At 44.9% G+C, this 18,924-nt stretch overlaps 2 protein-coding genes across 3 annotated transcripts; both read right to left on the bottom strand.

The window, feature by feature from the left end:
• Positions 1 to 125: 125 nt before the first annotated feature.
• Positions 126 to 8,073, bottom strand: sdr42e2 (short chain dehydrogenase/reductase family 42E, member 2). 2 transcript variants are annotated; one of them, XM_088358877.1, is made up of 13 exons: positions 7,925 to 8,073; positions 6,312 to 6,547; positions 5,129 to 5,496; positions 4,559 to 4,654; positions 3,989 to 4,046; positions 3,810 to 3,928; positions 3,674 to 3,749; positions 3,216 to 3,298; positions 2,701 to 2,838; positions 2,427 to 2,492; positions 2,059 to 2,122; positions 1,905 to 1,978; positions 588 to 1,496 (listed from the first exon to the last, which is right to left on the bottom strand). In XM_088358877.1, the coding sequence occupies exons 3-13, from the start codon at positions 5,483 to 5,485 to the stop codon at positions 1,248 to 1,250; spliced, it is 1,380 nt and encodes a 459-aa protein (XP_088215003.1). In that variant the 5' UTR covers positions 5,486 to 5,496; positions 6,312 to 6,547; positions 7,925 to 8,073; the 3' UTR covers positions 588 to 1,247. The 2 variants fall into 2 exon arrangements, with proteins under 2 accessions (XP_088215002.1, XP_088215003.1); XM_088358876.1 differs by lacking the exons at positions 5,129 to 5,496; positions 6,312 to 6,547; positions 7,925 to 8,073 and having other exon boundaries at positions 126 to 738; positions 1,317 to 1,496; positions 4,559 to 4,839.
• A 2,983-nt stretch (positions 8,074 to 11,056) lies between these two features.
• On the bottom strand, positions 11,057 to 15,161 carry mosmoa (modulator of smoothened a). Its single transcript, XM_088358883.1, has 3 exons — positions 14,179 to 15,161; positions 13,484 to 13,696; positions 11,057 to 13,035 (listed from the first exon to the last, which is right to left on the bottom strand). The coding sequence occupies exons 1-3, from the start codon at positions 14,282 to 14,284 to the stop codon at positions 12,851 to 12,853; spliced, it is 504 nt and encodes a 167-aa protein (XP_088215009.1). The 5' UTR covers positions 14,285 to 15,161; the 3' UTR covers positions 11,057 to 12,850.
• Between the last annotated feature and the right edge of the window lie 3,763 nt (positions 15,162 to 18,924).

The raw sequence follows: 18,924 nt of genomic DNA, 5'->3' as shown, positions 1-18,924 counted from the left end.
CAAACCATTACAGAAGTAAAAAAAAAAAGTTTATAAAAAAGTATTCATCACATTTAGCGAGGGAGTATGTTAGAGATTTGCTCACTCCAACTTATTTTGCAAGAACCACACGGGAGACAAGCAAGTCCTTTTTAGACACCTGCAGGTGGAGAGTTCACTCGTTCAAGGAATGAAGTCTGAACCCTTGTTCCTGCGAGGGGATATTTATTAAGAGAAACAGAGTGGGGGTTGAGAGTGGGGGTCAGAGTAGACAAATGGCCGAAGCCCCTGGCTGATCAAAGCACAGCAGGGGGTCCTTCACGATGAACAAAACACTTTGATTGCTTCCTCTGCAGCTAGTCAATCAGTTCAAAAGATCTTAGCACTTTGTTCTACTACTTTCGTTAAGACAGGACAAGCGAGTTTAATTATTACAGGTTACATTCCAACATAATCATAGGATCAAACTAACCTGAAAACCCTAACAGAGTAGTTTTGTGTCTTTTTAACTGTGTTTATTAGGTAGTACGAATACACAGTGGGTGGAACCAAGTCGAATGCAAAATTCAGGAAAACACGCTATCAAAATTCACACTAAAAATTCAAACTTGACCGTGAATGACGTGAGACTGGAAATTCCCCAAATGCTCGAATGGGTGGATGGCTCACGTTTCCTAATGAAAAATTGAGTAGTACAGCAGCAGTAATACAGTAGCGTCCTCCTGTGATAGCCTGAAGAAACACACGGTTGAAGAAGCACTAAAAAAAAAAAAAAGAGCAAAAGGTCGAAAATCTTCAAGCTTTGGGTGTTTGTCTAAAATGAATGTGTCAAAGTTAGATTAAAAAGTGATAGTTTACTAGGTAAAACTAAATAATTAAAATCTTCAAGCTTCGAGTGTTTGTCTAAAATGAATGTGTCAAAATTAGAGTCAAGGGATAGTTTACTAGGTAAAGCTATTTGTCTATTTTTATTTTCATTACAATCAATACAATCAATTTGGAGAGAAAAAAAAAAATAATTAAAATGGGAATCAAGAGTAATACCATATATGATAAAAATTGGAATGGAATTTACACTAATTAAATGAGAACAATTTTTTAAAATATTTGGAAAATGTTACTTGAAATGTCAAGTAAAAGTGAATCATTTGATCCAATGAGTCCGTGGCTACAGATGACAAATTTTATTATGGGGCGAGCTTACTTTGGAAACAAGCGCATTCAACACTGATCTTCCACTCGATGACTGTTTACATTTTTTCACAATGTTAGCGGTCAGCCAGAGTCTGGCTCAACAAGACGAGCAGTGTGCCCAAAGCCATTATCAGCAACATCACCAGCACACGGACTCCATGCAGCTGGAAGGTCCAGTCGACCCCGGGAAAACCGGAGCGAGCCTGGCGGGATTTCAGGTACTGCTCCACAGAATCTGCTAGACTGTAGGATTTGGGACAGTAGCCCAGCTCTCTGCGGGCCTTGTCTATTTTGAAGGTGTGGCTGACAGCTATGTTCCTCACCTGCGCACAAAAGACACCCACACCCACACATAAGGCAACGTTCGACTCCATTTTCCCGCCACGGCCTCGCAACAGCCAGGGTTTTGTTTCGTCCACGATCGTGCGTCCGCTGGCAGATGTCTGACAAACTGAGCTGTGGATGCGGCGACACAAGCTCAGCTTTGGTTTCGGCCTCATTACAAATTCACGAGGAGGACATTTTCGGCCGTGACTGCACTTCTTTAAGATGGAAGGTCGGCTCCCCTCCACCTCGATCCCCTCGGTGGGAGGCTTGTTCTAAGTTTTCATGTAAGTTTTAAAGCTTTAAAATAAAAATAGCACCGGCCTGCGGGTGTATTTCCATCACCACGCTTCGTGTTCAAAAGAGCTCTGTGAGTGGGAAAGGCGTGAAAAAATAGAGCTTGTTACTTCACTCCTGGTGAGCAGCAGAGGCACCTCCATCACGGGTTTCAGCAATAGGTGCAAATATTCCACCAGGACAGCTGGGGAAAGAACACGAGTGCTGTGACAACAGGCACCACACAGGAAGCCTTTAGATGTTTGAATCCAAGCAAGGCGCTACCTGCTGAATAGACGAGCCAAACGGGCAGGTTGATCAACGGCCGGCTGTAGCCCAGCCTCTCAAACTGCAACAAAAACAAGAAACCATCAATCGCAATTCAAGAAAACGCGCCTGGCGCCTGAGTTTTTCCAATTCTGTTATCATCAATAGGCTGCCCTTTGGGAAAATTGAATTTCCAACAACAGCTTATCGTTAGCAAATACACACCAACAGAATAACTTTGGTGACTAGTTGCCCCTTGTGCTTTTAGAATCACAGCAGGACTCTAAACAGGCTGTGGTGGTCACACTTAATAATAATAATAATAAAACACTAAAAAGGTCCAATTGTGATCCATATGAAACTTCAGCAAACATTTTTTAACTCACAAGCGGCATTAACCACACAAAGAGGTTAACTGACAGTCCGTCGTTGATGAAATAGGCCTGGCCACTCTAGACAAAAAAACAACACATCAACAACACAGAGAGAACGAAATTGGCGCAGCATTTCATTCAAGAACTAAGACACGATGCGATATGTTTAGATATGAAGCGGTGCGCTACAGCTCCGTGCAATAACATGGAATCTAATAAAGCCAGACAACCCTAACAAAATAATATTCAGTGAGGTAAAAAGCAGTACAGTACGATACACACTCACAGCGACGTAGCCTTCCTTTATGGTGAGAGCCTCCGCGGCCAGCCTGTGGGCCAGCACCAGGTTGTCCACGTGCACCCAGTTCATCCGAGCCCGCCGGTCGCCAAAGCAGAAACTGAACAAGCGACGCTCCACGTTCACCTGACACGTAGCAAAAGACAAGATCAGATTGACCATGAACATGAAAACTCGCTTTTGGTGCATTTTGTTGTAGTTGACTCAAAGGCCCACATAGAGTACCAACACAGACAAATTGGAAAAAATAATTATGTATGCGCTTGCACTATGCGAGGCCAGCTCATGTCAAGTCAAATCATCTTCATTGTTGGCTGTGTTCAAAAACTCAAGCTTCTAAGGCACCTGACGAAGAATAAATGCTGAAAGGCCTGTAGAAGAAATACTGCAAAAAAGACGGAGTGTAACTGGAGAGAGCCGTAAATAATGCAAATTGTTTCCCGGCGGGAGACGGACGGAGCGACGCGGGACCTGTTGAGTATGTGGGTGCGAGTGTTCCTCACCATGACTCTGTGGAGGTGTCGCCGCTCTTCAGGACCGTAGATGCCGCAAGGCCGCAGGACGCAAGTTCTCAGCACACCGCCACCTGCACGGCACACAAACCTAAGCACGGACCTCTTGTGCCTTCGGAGTCAACCAAACAAACAATGGCTCTGTGGTGGGCTGCGACGCCATCTTGAACCAGAAGGCTCTAAGCTTAATTGAATATATAAGGAGGCGGCTGTTAATGTGGTGTCGGGTAACAAGGCAGACAAGAGGGGAGAGGTCTCACACCTGTCCATGTCAACGAAGTGGAAATCTGACATGAGAGGCTGAGAGGACATGAGGTGGCCATGAGCAAAAATAATCCGGCTCGCCATCACCAGTGGCTCGGCTCACGCACGATACCACACAACATAGATGGTAGATACATTTGCTTTCCAAATGTTCATTTTTCCACAACAAGGGCAGCATCACGTACCTTTGAGGGAGCACCCGTTGGCGGCGAGAACCATCTGCTCTGCTATGGCTTTGGTCCGTGAGTAGTGATCAATGTGCTGAAGCGCACAAAAGCAGACTTAAAACACATCCTGGAGCCACGGCAAGGTGTTACCAACCATTTCGGGGGGTACGCAGGGGACGGAGGCCTCGTCACCGTCCTCGATGGGCTCTCCTGCGAATACCGCATTGGTGGTGCTGGTGTACACCAGCCGGGGAATGCTCCTTTCTCTGCACACTTTCAAAGAAGGAAAGCGTTATCGTCGTGCTACTTGACGCTCGTCCAAGCCCGCCTCACCGTGAAGAACGTTATCGGTGCCGCCCACGTTGACGGACTCCACCTGCTCTCTCCTCAGCTGGTGCCAGATATGAAGACAATTTTTTACTTTGGAGGTACATACACAAATGATTGTTTTGTTGTTGCTTCTATTCAATCGAAGCTCGGCTGTTCCGATCTTTACAGAGGATAAAGAATATATGCCGGTGAATATTGTAATAAATGCACATGAGTTGGCGTTTTGCAACGCTTGTTAACGTTATGCTATAGACACTTGTAAGATTAGATGTGGCCGTTTTAAATACACTGCTACCGCACGGCGTTCGTATCTTAGCCTTTTTGTGCACAAGTCAAGGAAAAAAAACAGAAGACCAAAGATGATGACATACACAATACCTATAAACAGATTATTTTGTTCAGACATTAAACATTTTCATTGTTACCTGCTGACAGTTTCGACTCTGACAAAGATTGGAGTAGCAGTCGAAACTGTCAGCAGGTAACAACTAAAAACAATGTTATTGTCTGAACAAAATAATCTGTCTATAGCCTTACGAAGACATGATGAATCTCATCGAAAATACACAATACCTGTTCCGGACCAGACATGCCGTAAGATGCAGAGTGGAACACGCAGTCGACCCCGTCACAAACGTCGAAGAGGGACAAGTAATCCCGGATATCGCTCTGCCACAACAAGAGAGGAACAGTCAGGTTTCGGTGATTCACGGCCGCCATTTTGCTTCAGTATGACGAGCATAGGCGAAGCGACACAAGGATTGAGCGGCCTGTGGAAAAAGAAATGACTATAATTAAGTTAAGAGCAACCTGAGGTGGGCAGGTGAAACCCAAATCATGTCGTCTGACCTCTGCACGCCGGTCAGCAGCGCCTTGTCCCATTTGAACCACATGGACGAGGCACACGAGAAGCTCGCTGATGGCATCTTGACGCAAGTGCCAAGTAATGCGCTTGAGTTTCAAGCGCGCACCGACGAGACGTGCGGCGGGAGGGCGAGGAAGGTGCACTTGTTGCTTCTTAGCTATTATATTCTGTGTGCCGCTGGACACCAAAATAATGGCCCCATCATGTAACCCCCTGGAAAAATGCTGGCAAGCTTTCAGTGGCTGCGTAAAACAACTCTCGGGCCCAATATATTGTACCTGATGGAAGAGCACTCCATCAGGGAGGTCTAGCGAAGGTTTGTTGAGGTCCAGGAGGATGACGGACATCCCCTGTGCAGCCAATGCCCTCCCCAACCTGAAGCCAAAGTATCCCCCGCCACCGGTCACCAGCACCTTCCGAGCAGATGAGACCACTTTGGAGGCCCCGTGGCCCAGGCTGCCGTGGCAGGTCGCCGTGCCATTGGGCCGCTGCCGCGGGGCTGCGGGAGGGGGGAGGTTGTGCAGGGACTGTCCACTAGCCTGGAGGCGGCAAAGGGAGACGCTCTGGCAGGGAAGTTGCTTGACCCGGCAGAGGGAACCTCGGCCCTCGCTTGTGTTGCCGCTACACAGCTCCATCCGCGCATTGCCTGCATTGTTGCGAAGAAAAACGATTTTAACAAAACGACATGCAAAATATGAAGAACAAGATGATCAGGTGTTGCCGCCTTTTGTTAAATGACGCAAAAAACAACCATGTCCAGAAAATATACGTCCTCACAATAACTTTGTTGTATCTCTTCATATGCATTTTTTTCAGATTTAATTTTTTCTCATTTATTTATTTATTTGGTTGTTGTGTAGCTGTATTATTGCTGCTGTATTTCCATATTTGACATGATGAGACAAAGATAAAGATGAGACATCCTTTGTTATTTCCAGTGGAAAAATTAAGGTGTTGCAGCAGTTCAAAGAAACAAACATATCCATAAATTCAAAGTCCTGTATCGTTGATTGTATTCTAGTGTTATAGTGATGACCATTTTGTACTTTTAATAAATATATAATTCACATGCTGTATTATGTTTCTCCCTGAAATTTTAGTTAATTTGCTGAGCTACATGATTAGGGCAACATTAATTATGTCAAAAATGGCAAACATTTCGTATCATTTGGTGTATAAGCGATGTGTTTTATTTTTCAATTCCCAAACGTAAGTTTGACTATGATCCTAACATGAAATTAATGACAAAAATACATCATTGTAAAATACAACTTGTAACAAGTGTACATATATAAACGGAGAAAAAAAGAATCATTTGTATGTTGCTAAGGAACTTTTTTTTTTCTTCTCTGCTAATTCCACTAATCAACACAAAATACAGCACTTATTAATCAACAAGGCATATTGACGAAAGACACTCAATAAACAACAGCAAACATTCTTTAGGGGACGTAGACGTACCTGTCTGCTATTGCAGCGGTCCGGCCGTGGCATCCATACTTGAGTCGACGCCAGCGGCGCGAGAAGCAGCCTCGCTGTCTTGCGCTGTCACCTGCGTCACCTGTCAGGGCCGCACATCCGCCGTCACCCGCGCACTCTGCTACCGTAACATCAGACAGCAGTGCGCACCCTCCTTCCACATGCCACTCTGGTCCTCTTATGGGGAGTGACGTGCACTTTTTGTCGGCTCCGATTTCCTGGAGCGGTTTTGAAGCACGTGAAAACACAGAGAAACCTCAAATGACTCAGCGCAACCATCACATTCGGCACACAGTGATCAATAACTATGCGAGGCAATTCAATACAATTGCAAAGACCAAATTGGTTCCAAATTGAATAATTTGCATGACGTTGTAATGGCCGCCAAATCTATTCAAAAGATCCTAATCATTAGTTCCTTTTATGGTGCTTGGATTTCACCAAATAAATTGAAAAGCTGCAAACGTATTCTTGTAAGCTAACAAAGAGATGGTGACCTTTGAGCGGCCTGAAAAGGTCAACCTGTTAAATTATGTAAAAGTGAGGTGGCAGCAGGTGTGCAGCAGCGCCACGCTCTTCCTGCACGCTTTGTTTCCCGAGAGGATGTAATCGGAGCCGTCATGTTTCATGTAGGAGACGGCAAACCTAATCGCCTGAGTTGACTTGGCAAGTCGTGCGAGCTGTGGAAAACACTCGAGTGGGGATCCAGCCACTCATCAATCAATCAATCAATCAATCAATCAATCAATCAATCAATCAATCAATCAATCAATCAATCAATCAATCCGGTCTGTGTGTGATTGTGTGTGCCATTCTCAATAAATGATCACTTGCACACTTGTCACTCAATCAGTGGCCAGGTGGGGGCTGTAACCTTGTCTGACCTGCCGTGCAAGCAAAGATGGCGGAAAGTGGTCGGGGACATACTGCCGACAGATCACAGAGGGAAAGCTAAGACCAATTCAAACGTGTTGCGTACTAAGTGTTTGGTGGTGGGGTCCTAATGCACTCAACAATGTCCTATTTCTAACTGCAGAGGGTGCCAGATTGTGTTGTTCATCTTTCAGAATGACCAAACTTGCGCTCAAACTTTATTTTTTACACCTTGCCAGTCCCTCTTCTTCGTTCCGTATCGCTGACTTAAATATTACTGACAACCATGGAAATCCCTGCTGGTCACATCGAGTATTAGAGTTTGCCATATATCACACAACAATGACTACGAAGCACTCGTGCACAATCGGTTCCATAAGGTCCGAAGTTCCAAACGTCTCAGGAGCTAAAAATTAGATTTAATTCGGTCACCCAGAAACAAATGAATTCACTTCACATTATCTCAGATAGGAAACGTTGAGGAATGTGAAAGTGACAACAGCATGAATTAAATTGCAAAATTAAATCTAAATGTTGCCCTTCAAATGTGGCTTCAATTTTCTGTATCAGCATGCAGTGTGGATTCGTGGAAAGTGGCGGCGGTAATGGTGCCAAGAGGGACTGATGGCGGCGAGGGCAGGCGAAGGAGAAACGGTGACGGATAAAGTGCCAAGAAAAGACGTCTAAAAAAAAAAAAAAAAAGCGCTCTGCATGCAGCCCACCTGCACACGTCGTCAATGACAAGGTCTCAGCTCCAGATGGGTGGAAAGAAAGTTTTTGGAGGCGCCAATGACATCAGTTAAAATAAGTTAAAAGTTAAAGTCCCAATAATCGTCACACACACATGGGAGCAGTGAGCATCAGCGGCGCCGCGCTTGGGAATCAATTGGTGATCTTTGTCCTCAAAACTGTCACAAAACGGGAAGCATAAAAATAAGGTTGGATCAGTAAACACAACTAAGGGATATGTTTGAATATTATGGATCATCGAAGCATTTTAATATCTCAGAAAGGCAGTACAAGTGTAAAAAAACAATTTTTGGTGTTTGGAGCTCAGGTCACTGACATGTCAAATGCTTTCCGGGAACCTGAAGTAGCAAAGCAGCTGCAGAATGAGGTGATGAGCATGAGCCTCCTTACTGATTGTGCAGGTGTACCCAATGTCTTGGCCACTTTATTACATTTGGGAAAAACAAACAAATTGGTTACGTAAAGCAGCTGACAAATTGTTGCTGATGGCGATGAGTCAGAAAGCGATGCAACCTCCGGCTGTCATTCACCTCCCCCTCCCTCCGCTCCAGTAAATGACAGATGCATCACGTGGGAAGCAGAGACAAAGTGCTTCGACACGCGGCAATCAAACTGTCAGCAGTCTTGGGGTTACCATGCATCCAAGTCAGAGAAATGATCTTCAGTTGTCCATTTGAAATGAAACGAATGAGGGCTGTTCCGGCCGGCATCGTCTGGACTGCGGATGACTGGCTGTGCAATAGCTAGAACAGGAAAGCAAGACTTAGTGGGTCACAAAATAATGATTCATGATGTAATCATTACAACGCAAAAAGCTCAAGGAACAAAATATTTTTGAAACAATCTGTCAAACCAAAACAAGCTTTTTTTCCCCATTGCGTGCATGTGTTTGTGCGCGCACACGCTGTTCTCTCATGTATCCCTTTCCAGGTGGCTGATCTAAATTAAAAAAATGCGATAAGAAAAGGCATTCCTACCCTGGTGGAAATAAACACTCGAGGGCTGAGCAGAAATAAACACCGCCCGGGCGGGTGGGATTGGTCTTCAGGGCTGTGAAACTGGCCAGCTTCCTCCTCCAGCTTCAGTTACGACAACACAACACATACTGAAGGGGACTGAAAGGTAAAACGGAGCCATTGGAAGAGGTGGATTCTCCAAGGTGCAGTCCGTGGGCCGTTTGCCAACATGTGGTCGCTCACTCTCCATTAGTAGTGAGCGTTTGACTTGATTTGCGTGACAGCATTTAAGCGGTTTATATTTGCCACTTGAGAACGTTCAAATGAGGCCAGGTGGACTTGGTCAGGATTTCTCCCTGTTTGAGAAGCACTATCAGGCACACTCTCCTGGGGGGTACTCCAGAAAGCAGGTTCAACATACCAGAGATGGGACCAAGTCACACATGTGCAAGTCTCAAGTGAGTCTTAAGCTTCAAGTCTCAAGTAAGTCCCAAGTCATCTTTTTCTTGGGCAAGTCAAGTCAAGTCAAGTCCTTAAATAGGTCAAGTCAAGTCCAAGTCAAGTCCTTAAATAGGTCAAGTCAAGTCAAGTCAAGTCACCTTATTCTTGCAATTTTACCCGCAGAATCTGATTTTAGTAATGTGAAAAGACAAGCTATAAATAACTTTAACCATCATTGTCCAATGTGTCTAACCTGTTTAAAAAAATATGACAATAATTTGGATTTGCACTGTAATTACTGATATTCAGTAAAATACACCATGGAATCAAACAAAAAAAAAATACCTCATACAATGATTGACAGCTCAATCTAAACAAATGAACGTCTGCCGACAGTGTCTGACACATTTGAGTTGCAAATATGAAAAAATAATCTTAAAAAAATCTGAAAGAAGAAACACATTAAAGAGCATTAGAAACATTTTATGTTTCATCTGTAACATCTGGAGACATCAGAGCTCTATAAACTTCAAACGGACAAAGTTTGCTGACTGTCTTTTGCCGTCATAAAGGTAATTACGATTGCCGAAGGTACCACATGTTTGTGCATGTCTGATATGAAGGGGCGTGATTCTCCAATAAACAGTTAGGTAGGTAGAGAAAGCACGACTGATTGATTGACAGGGTAGCGATCCAATCATGACAACGCCATTCTCAGCCTGCGCTCCTACCGTGTTATTTATATTACTTTTTTAAATGTATTATTAATTTTAAATTCAAACTGAAAACATAAACTAAATAACACTGAAGGTATTCAAGTCATCGTAGCCCAAGTCAAGTCAAGTCCCGAGTCTTTAACTTCCAAGTCCAAGTCGAGACAAAAATAAAATGTCAAGTCAAGTCACAAATCATCAAAACAGCGACTCGAGTCCAAGTCACAATGACTCGAGTCCCCATCTCTGCAACATACTCATAATCCATCCCTGAACTCTGAGTTGACAGTCGGAGATGGGAAACTCTGAGTATTCAGTTCCAGCAAAGCTGATCTGAGTTAGTTCAATCAACTCTGAGTATGTTAACCTGGAGTTACGCGCATGCACTACCACTATAAAGGGAGGAGACAGTTTGGAGACAGATTGAAACTCTGTGTCTCTTATAGTAAACCTGCCAGCGAGCAGGTTATGGTCACAGAGTAAGTTACCGCAGTAACTGACCCAGAGTGTAAGTTACCTCTCTTTCTGAAACGGATAATTCAGTTTCCCTCGTTTCCAGGGTAACTTACTCAGAGTTTTCACATAACCCGCTTTCTGGAATACCCCCCTGGACAGCTGCCTACACTCACAAAAATATACACATGCTCGCTAACACACATTCAGATTAGCGCGTGCGCATACACGCACAACTAGCATGAATCACAGTTACCCACAAACACAAGTCGATTACATGGTAGTCCTCGTAGCATTCCTCATCTTTGGCTCTGTGCGACTGTATCATAGTGTACTGTCTTCTGGTGGTGAAGGCAGGTACACCAGAATGAGATGAAAGAAATGTCCATACCAGTGAAAGCAAGAGAAAGGTCACAGCAAGATAATGGCATAGCTCAAGCAATCTAACTAATCACATGTCAAAGAGGCCTATTATAACAAAACGATGAAGTGACGCATGCAATGTGGAATTTTCGGTCAACAAGAAGAATGACTCGCACCGTTTGCTAGTAGTCACACACAGCTTCTTTAAGCTTTTTATTCAGTGATAAATAAATTCCCGTGAGCATCGGCTTTCGACATCTGATCAAGGTGAGCGACAAATGAAGAGGGCAGGCTTTGCCGGCATTTGAAAACAATACAATGAGGTAAAGGAGTTCTCTTTTTTTGTGGTGCAACTATTCCTGTTAGCTCTACCGTCGTATATTGTTCCTAATACAGAAAATGCTCCCGTGGTGTCTGTACATCATTATCAAACAAAAATAGGGCATGGCACAATAGTCAAGCAACAGCTAAAGAGAGGAGGGCAACCAACACAAAACTCTTGGTGACGAAGCTTTGTCATCGTTGACTCTCAAAAGGTGGCCTCCACTTTCTAAGTCAACGTGTGCAGCGACAAAGACGTGAGCCATGCGACTGAATTCCCTCCAATTGTCACCCTGCTGCTACGAGACACAAAGCGCCCCGGCCGGGCGTGTAACCATGTCATGTTGCCCAAATTGATCACCAACCCCATGACCGGACCTGGCCTGCAGTCCCTACGGCTTGGCGGGCAATTCAAAAGAGGAAAATAGTATGCTAAAGCCAGTCAGCTCTCTTCCCGTGTCGGAGCATTCTGCCGATCGTCACCATTGACAAAAGCCAATTCACACCTTGTGTCAGTGCAGCTTTTTTTGTCCAAAGGAGTCAATAGCGGGTGCTATATTTAGCTGCGCAAGTTGCTTTCAACAGCTCCGAAGCAGCATGCATAGCTGCACGTCCTTGTGGCTGCACTTTGCGCAAACAAGCATGCTAACAAATAGAGGAGGAGGATGTAAATTCACGGTTCATTTCCGAATAGCCGTCTTGACAGTTCACGCCTTTAGCGTTTCATTTCGATACATTTGCAGTGAAAGAACTGATAGATGGAGAGATTTGTTTGTAAATACATCACACATTTGACAAAAAGAAGTACCACTGGCGCCTTGAGATATGAGTTTGGACATGTTGCACGACCTTGCTCGTAACTCCAAACACTCATAACGGAGTCCTCCAAAAAAATTCACCAACACTTGAGTCGAGCAAAGAGGTTGACGGCAGCTCATAGAGCAAACCTGTAAGTCAAGTCACTAGTATCTCAAGGCACCGCTGGATTTGCTTTTATTTTCAAGGGAATTTAAATTCAGTACGTTTGCTTTAAAGTTGGAGAAGCAAGAGGCTAGTCAATCTAAGGTGCCATTCTCTTATGTGGTGTGTGTGTGTTAGTATGTGTGTGACCTCAGGTATGTGTGCTCACCTCCCCTACCCGCACGCCTTTTTCTTGGGGCGGTGGGTGTGTGTGTGGGGTCACGTTACAGGTGAGCGGTGGGTGACCCAGGTCAACAGCTAGCAACTCCTCAAAATACTTCTGTGGAAAGGTGAACACAACAAAAATGTACAACAACAAAAATGGGATAAAAATGAACACTGAAAATAGCTACAAGGCCCCCAAGATAGCAACACGGGAAGATGGGCGATGGTGCTCGCGTATGCCGAGGGTGGCGCAGGGGAGTCGAGGGCTCGGGGACTGCGTGCAGGCGTTACCCCTGCAGTTGCCATGACAAAGGCACCCTTCCCAGTAGAACCGCCCCATAAGAAATGAACCGCGGTGGGGCGGCCTCCTCCACTGAGCTCTCGCTGGCTCGATGTACGCACATCTTTGAGTTGTTTATTACTTCAACAGGTCCCGGAAAGCCTCGGCAAGAGTTTGTCGCGCCGCACGTCTAATAAATCCCGACAAATTATTTTCTTTGTCCAGAGGCGGCCGCAGGTCCACATGTCAGCCCGGGAGGCAAACTTTGCCGGCGAACAGCAGTCCGACTATGGTGAAGAAGATGGAGAGGACAAAGAGCACATAGGAGGAGCCCACCACCGTGTTGTTGGGCAGCTTGTAGGGTTGGCCTCCCACCTCGTTGATGTAGAAGCCGATGGGGAAGATCAGTGCCGCCATGCAAAACAGGATCACTTGAGGAGGAGCACAACAAAAAACGCATTCAACCTCTTTGTGTGCTTTTTACTGGCAACAGTGAGACACGACCCCGCAGAAGCAAGACGTTTCGATTCAGTGAAGGCTCCCGAAACATAGGAGCGCCGCGCTACCGGTCGCATTCGTACGGCATGCCCCACGTCTTGGTCAACCATGAGCAGCGCAGCAGGGAAGCGATTGCTCACCGTTGCCATAGCAACAACTTGCTTTTGTTCCAAGCGAAATCAACTGATAAAAACTGCATGTTTGTGCCTGTACTCATAGAAAACCTCAAATATGTCAACACCGGCACGAGCTGGCAACAGCGTCAACGTCTGGGGATCTTTGAAGGTAAACACTTGAAGTGAGTAACTTGAGGACTCCGGATGGACGACAAACTGTTACATGCCACAAAACACAGGAACTCCGGTTCTGCGGCTCACTTACTGCCAGTGAAGGCGATCCAGCGGGCGTACTTGGTGGCCTCTCTGCGCCAGTGCGATGCTATGAGGAGTCCGCAGGTGACGGTGAGGGAGATGATGCCCATGATGATGAAGAACAGCGTGGTGACCCACTCAGGGGGCAACCGCGGGGGGATGCAAGTCCGGTCCCGTCCGTGGATGGTCTGACATTGCCGGACTAGACCGACTGTGAGGGCGCCTGGTAGGACAAATTACATTTTCAGCAAACTCACCTGTCATTTGCACATTTTATTTTAAATGAACAACAACTGTAGTGTTAACACGCCTGTGATAGAACAGCATGTAGTCTCAAGATGAAATAATATAGCAACAAATCTTAAACAAACAAAAGAGCAGCACATCACCCAGAAAAGTGACATTCAAACGCTTCCAGCAAATTCAGCAAAACCGAGAGTGGACGATTTCCTGTTGAGAAACGGAAGCATGATCACATCCGTCTGTGCAGCAGCTGAACACGAACTGTGTTTTTTATTGATATTTGAGTAATTGAGCTAAATGAATAATGTTGGTACTGTGAGCGTTATTATTAATTTAGGAGGTAAAAATATTGATCTCCATTGCACATAAAGGTGCGAACGCACATCTGGTGATAGATGCGGCTGCAGTGGCAGGGGACCGACTCCGAACATGCGCAAGACAAGCGGACTTCCATTTCTTTACCTGCCGACTCGCCAGTGTTGATCCAGTCCGGGTTGGCGATGCTTGCTATTGCAAATATATCTGCCGCCAGAAACAGGCACCCTGAAATGATGGTCAGCTTATCCATATTTTCTCCTTCATCCAACGAGCCTGTCAATGACGAGGGCGAGGAGGAGGCAGGGATTCGTGTGTGTGCGTGCGCGGGGGGGAGAATGTGACGGTCCTTGTCCAAGTCTGAACCCGGGAAGAGGGAGACGATGGGGCGGCTGTTGGCAGTCTAACCTCGCCCCCCGCCCCGACTAGCACCTCAGCGGGATCCCCGCTGTTGAGATTCCACTGTTCATGTTTTGCAGGGATATTTTAGCTTCCTTCTCCGCCGCGCCGAAGCATCACATCTCAAAGGCCCTGCTGGTCGAACAATCGCTGGCGCTCTTGTTGTCCCCTCTCGGATACGTTCGGAAGCATCGGGCAAAAATGTGGCTAGCAGGCGGCTAGCTACTTCGCTGATTCGGGATCGGTGAGCCGAGCTGCGGCCCGTAGGCTGCTCGACAACCGAGACCAAGGCTGGGCTAGCATTTCATACCGAAGCCAGAAGAAGCCGAGCAGTGGAGGTTTCTTCTTGTTTTTTTTTTCTGCCGTCACCAAGGAAAACGAGAGCCCATCACCGTCGCTGCACTCTGGTTCTCCCTCAGTTTGTTAGCCGAGCAGCCTCACTCCTCCCCGCTCCTTGTGCTTCTTCCATGGACCGCTGGTGGTGCTGGTGGAGGAAAGAAAGGAGGGGAGGCGACACAGGCGAGTTGAAGTCCACGACGCGCCGTTAAAGGTCCGAAAAGTGGGCGAGCGGCAAAATGGTCCTGTGATTGTTATTTGGCGTCTCAGCCGCGTAAATGCCGTTCACATCCGAGCCTCCCGTTCCGCCTCATGACATCAGGCCGAACACGAACACCCACTTGGTCCTCACAACTGGCTCACTGCCCCGCGCTGTTCACGTCCTACAGGGGGGGTCTTCGTTCAATACTCTCGCGATATTATCTAACAACAACAACAATATCGGGGGCGAGGGGCTTTGTCCCGGATTGCCCGGTCTGTGGAATATGAACGTTTTGTTTATTTGTCTGGTTTTAACCCCTGTTGGATTCTGTCCACAATTTAGGGAGCGCGTTATCTGCGCCTCACGGCAAAAGCCTTTGCCAATCACCTGTTATTCAATTTACTCACTGCGTGCTCGTTTGATTTCTTCAGATTTAGGAAAATGCAAAGACACTGAAGCAGAAATTAGACTTAGACAGCTTGGTTGAGTTCAATCACAATTCTTGTTCAAAAAGCTCTGTTTTCAGGAAAGTGCAATACAGCGCTGGGCCCTTCAAGAGCGGAAAGTCTCCATTCAGAAAAGGCAAAGTCCAAGGTTGTTAGATCAGTTTTATATTCAGTAGCACATTGTGGGCTGGGATTGATGGGCGATGAGTCTTCGGGGTGGGGCAAGTTCGAAGGAGAGTCTGCTTCCATGGGAGTGGTGCTGGTTATGGGCGATTCGGTGTGTTGGTGGGGGGCTGTTGGTGTGTGTGTGTGGAGGGGGCTGTTGTCTTCCATCCCGTCTCTCGGCCTTGGCGACCATCTTTGGCCGAGTTCTCGGGTGGCTCCTTCTGGCACCCACTGGTTTTATCTCCACGTGACCTTCCTGTGAACATTCTTCTCCAATCTTGGACATACACTGTCGTACCGCATTCAACCGTATCTTTGCTTTGCTAGGCAAACTATTTCCCTCTGTGCAGAGCGTTCAGTAGTAATCAAAAACTGGCGTCTAGCATTAGTCAAAACATAAGATACAATCAAGTACTGAACGGTCAAGACGACTCTGGCCGTGTCCATGATTCAGAGAAAAAACATCAGGCATGCATTCCACAGTTCCTTAAGGGTCATTAAGGTATTTAGGCAATATATCAAAAGTCATTTGTTATTTCAAAGTCCTCAGAAATATATATATCAGATCATAAAGTTATAAAAACCTTTGTCATCACCACTTATCAAAAATGTCTAGTTATGTCTTCTTTATTGATTTGGTGTGTAGGTATAATTATATGCTTCAAATGTTTCTTTTATTTATTTAATATGTGAATATACTTGTCTGCTTATGTACTTTATTCAATGAGGTTTGAGCATATCTGTTTTTGTAGCGAGGCAGGACTTTTTGTATTTCGACCTCATTCCTTCACTCCCTCTGTTGACCTCAGTTTTACTGAGGTCACCAAAATCGTTGATGCCACCAGGGTCCCTCTGTTGGCACACCACGTCCCTCTGTGGAGCCGCTACAAGTCCCTCTGTGGGGCCGCCAATGAGTGAGAAAAATAAATATAGATAAAATTCATACCCAGACATTTGTAAAAGATGGAGAGTGGAAAGGCAATTGGCCTAGACGACATTCCAGTGACAGCATGGAACTATCAAGGAGAGATGGCAGGGGAGATTTTTAAAAAGCGAGAAGTTCCCCGGAAAGGTGTTGACTTCTATTTCTTAATTCAGACCACGGCGATGCGCAAAACTGTAGTAGCTACAGAGGTGTTGTTATGTTGATTAAGCAAAGCATGAAGTTATCGGAAAGAATGTTAGAAGCGAGGCTTGGAAATCTACTGGCCAAAATAATGGAGAGTGTGGCAGAGACAGATGGTTGGTGGTACAGAAAGATATGGAAACGATCGCTTTGCAGTCGCGGCCCCTAACAGGAGCAGCCGAAAGAAGTGGAAGATGAGAAAGAAAATGTGAAAGAGAAATACATAAACAAATAACGAATTACATACATAAAACAAATAACGAAATACATACATACATATATAGTACATACATATAGACAGACAGACATCGAACAATTGCCCATTCGGCCACTCAGCCCTTCAGTCAGTCACTCAATGAATCACTCAATCAATAAACCAACCAATCAATCAATCAACCACCCAATCAATCAATCACACAGGTGTTAACTAATTTGTAATTGTATTGTATTCTAATCCTACTTTACCTTTGTATAAGGCACAGGTGTCAAACTCAAGACCTGGGGGCCAGATGCAGCCCGACACATGATTTTATGCGGCCCCCGAAGACAAATTGCGCTTTTTATTCATGAGTCATTACTCGAATTGCAAATTGTCTTCGCTTTTAATAATATTTTATTTTTAAATATTAGACCAGTTTTTATTTGTCTGATTTGAAAGCGAGTTACTTGTCAGTTTGTTTTGTAGCTTTTACTCTATATAATATGAGGTGCTCACACATTTATTTGGGTATGACAGTCATACCGGTCCTCCGAAAGAAGCTATGACTATACTGCAGCCCGTGAACAAATGAGTTTGACCCCCCTGGTACAAGGGATAGCCTTCTCATTGATCTATCACGTATCTTAAATCATGCTTTTCCTCCTTTGAAGCGACTATGTACTTCAAACCCAAACGGCACCATTTTATAGGGAAAAAACTTGTTGAATCTATTTGTTTTCGACATAATACTACCGCAATCATCTTAAATTTGTTCAGTTCATCAATCCCTTCCATTGTTTATCCTGCAAATGAATCACGTGAATAATGTGTTATTCAAACTTTAACGTTCATAATCCACCTGTTCCCAATTTGTTTGGAGTCTGTATGTTATTGTTCTAATTTTTTACATTTAATACTCTCCCACCTATTTGATCCTATCTTGTGAAGGTCTACAGTTTATTATGAGCTATTTTGAAACTCTTCACACTTGTTACCAGGCTTTGGCTCCATCTCATGATGTTGTCTCCCATTCACTTCATTTCTGCCGAGCTGCTTCTTCTCCTCCGTCCAGCATGTTGAAGACTTAAAAACCATCAAATCTGAAAACACTTAAAATCTCACAATTCCCCCCTTTGTTTTTTTCTTTTTTTTTTTTCTACCTCCCCCTTTTGACACATTCTAAAAAATGTGTCACAATGGTTAAAAAGTAAAAATAACAACATCCATCGCCAGCTGGACTTCGGTGTACCTCCAGATGCCATCCTAGCCTGGAATCACCAATTCTCAGTCCCTGAAACTCGACTGGCAGCATCTCACATGGCTGTATGAACAAAAGCCACCACCCACCTGTAGCTGTGCATGCAGCTCTCCGTACAATAAACATCCATAATACCAAAAAATAAAATTCATAATGATAAAAATAATCCACACATGGGCGCATGTCAAACGCATGAAATAGAAAATTGGAGCCTGCCGAGCCTGTCATGAAACCGATCACATTTACAAACTTGTTATGAAAAGTAAGGGGTTAGTTGTTAATGCATGTTCACAGACATGACACAAAATTCTCCAAGACTGCAGTTGACAACCTGCAAAGTAAAGCAAGTTTAACAAATAAAGCACAATCTGCTCCCTGGGTTGCTGTTAGAGGCTGCAATACAATTAGGTAAAACATCAAAACAAAGCAAGTCATCACAAATTCCGTCACATACATTTCGTCACACTGTCAGGTAAGTCCAGAGTTGTCGTCATACACTGTCTTGGCTCAGAGTCTTGATTGTCAATGCTGGTATAGTCACGTCTGGTCATAATCTTGAAATGGGCCTTCTCCATTGAAGTCTTTTGTTGTCAATGGTGCCCCAGAGTAATCCTAAACCCATATTTAGTCCAAAATGAGCCCTGATCAATCTTGCTTTTTTCAAATCTGTAGTATCTTTATATTTTTCAGGTGAGAGGAATGTTATCCTCTGCTGTGATCACATCACCCCAACCTTGAATCATGTTAACTATTTACAATACA

Source organism: Syngnathus floridae, chromosome 17 (assembly GCF_059516105.1).
Source record: "Syngnathus floridae isolate MCC-2025c chromosome 17, RoL_Sflo_1.0, whole genome shotgun sequence".
In the NCBI taxonomy this organism is placed as follows: domain Eukaryota; kingdom Metazoa; phylum Chordata; class Actinopteri; order Syngnathiformes; family Syngnathidae; genus Syngnathus; species Syngnathus floridae.
The sequence above is the reverse complement of the archived record's forward strand: the minus strand, read 5'-3'. Positions and strand labels throughout refer to the sequence as shown.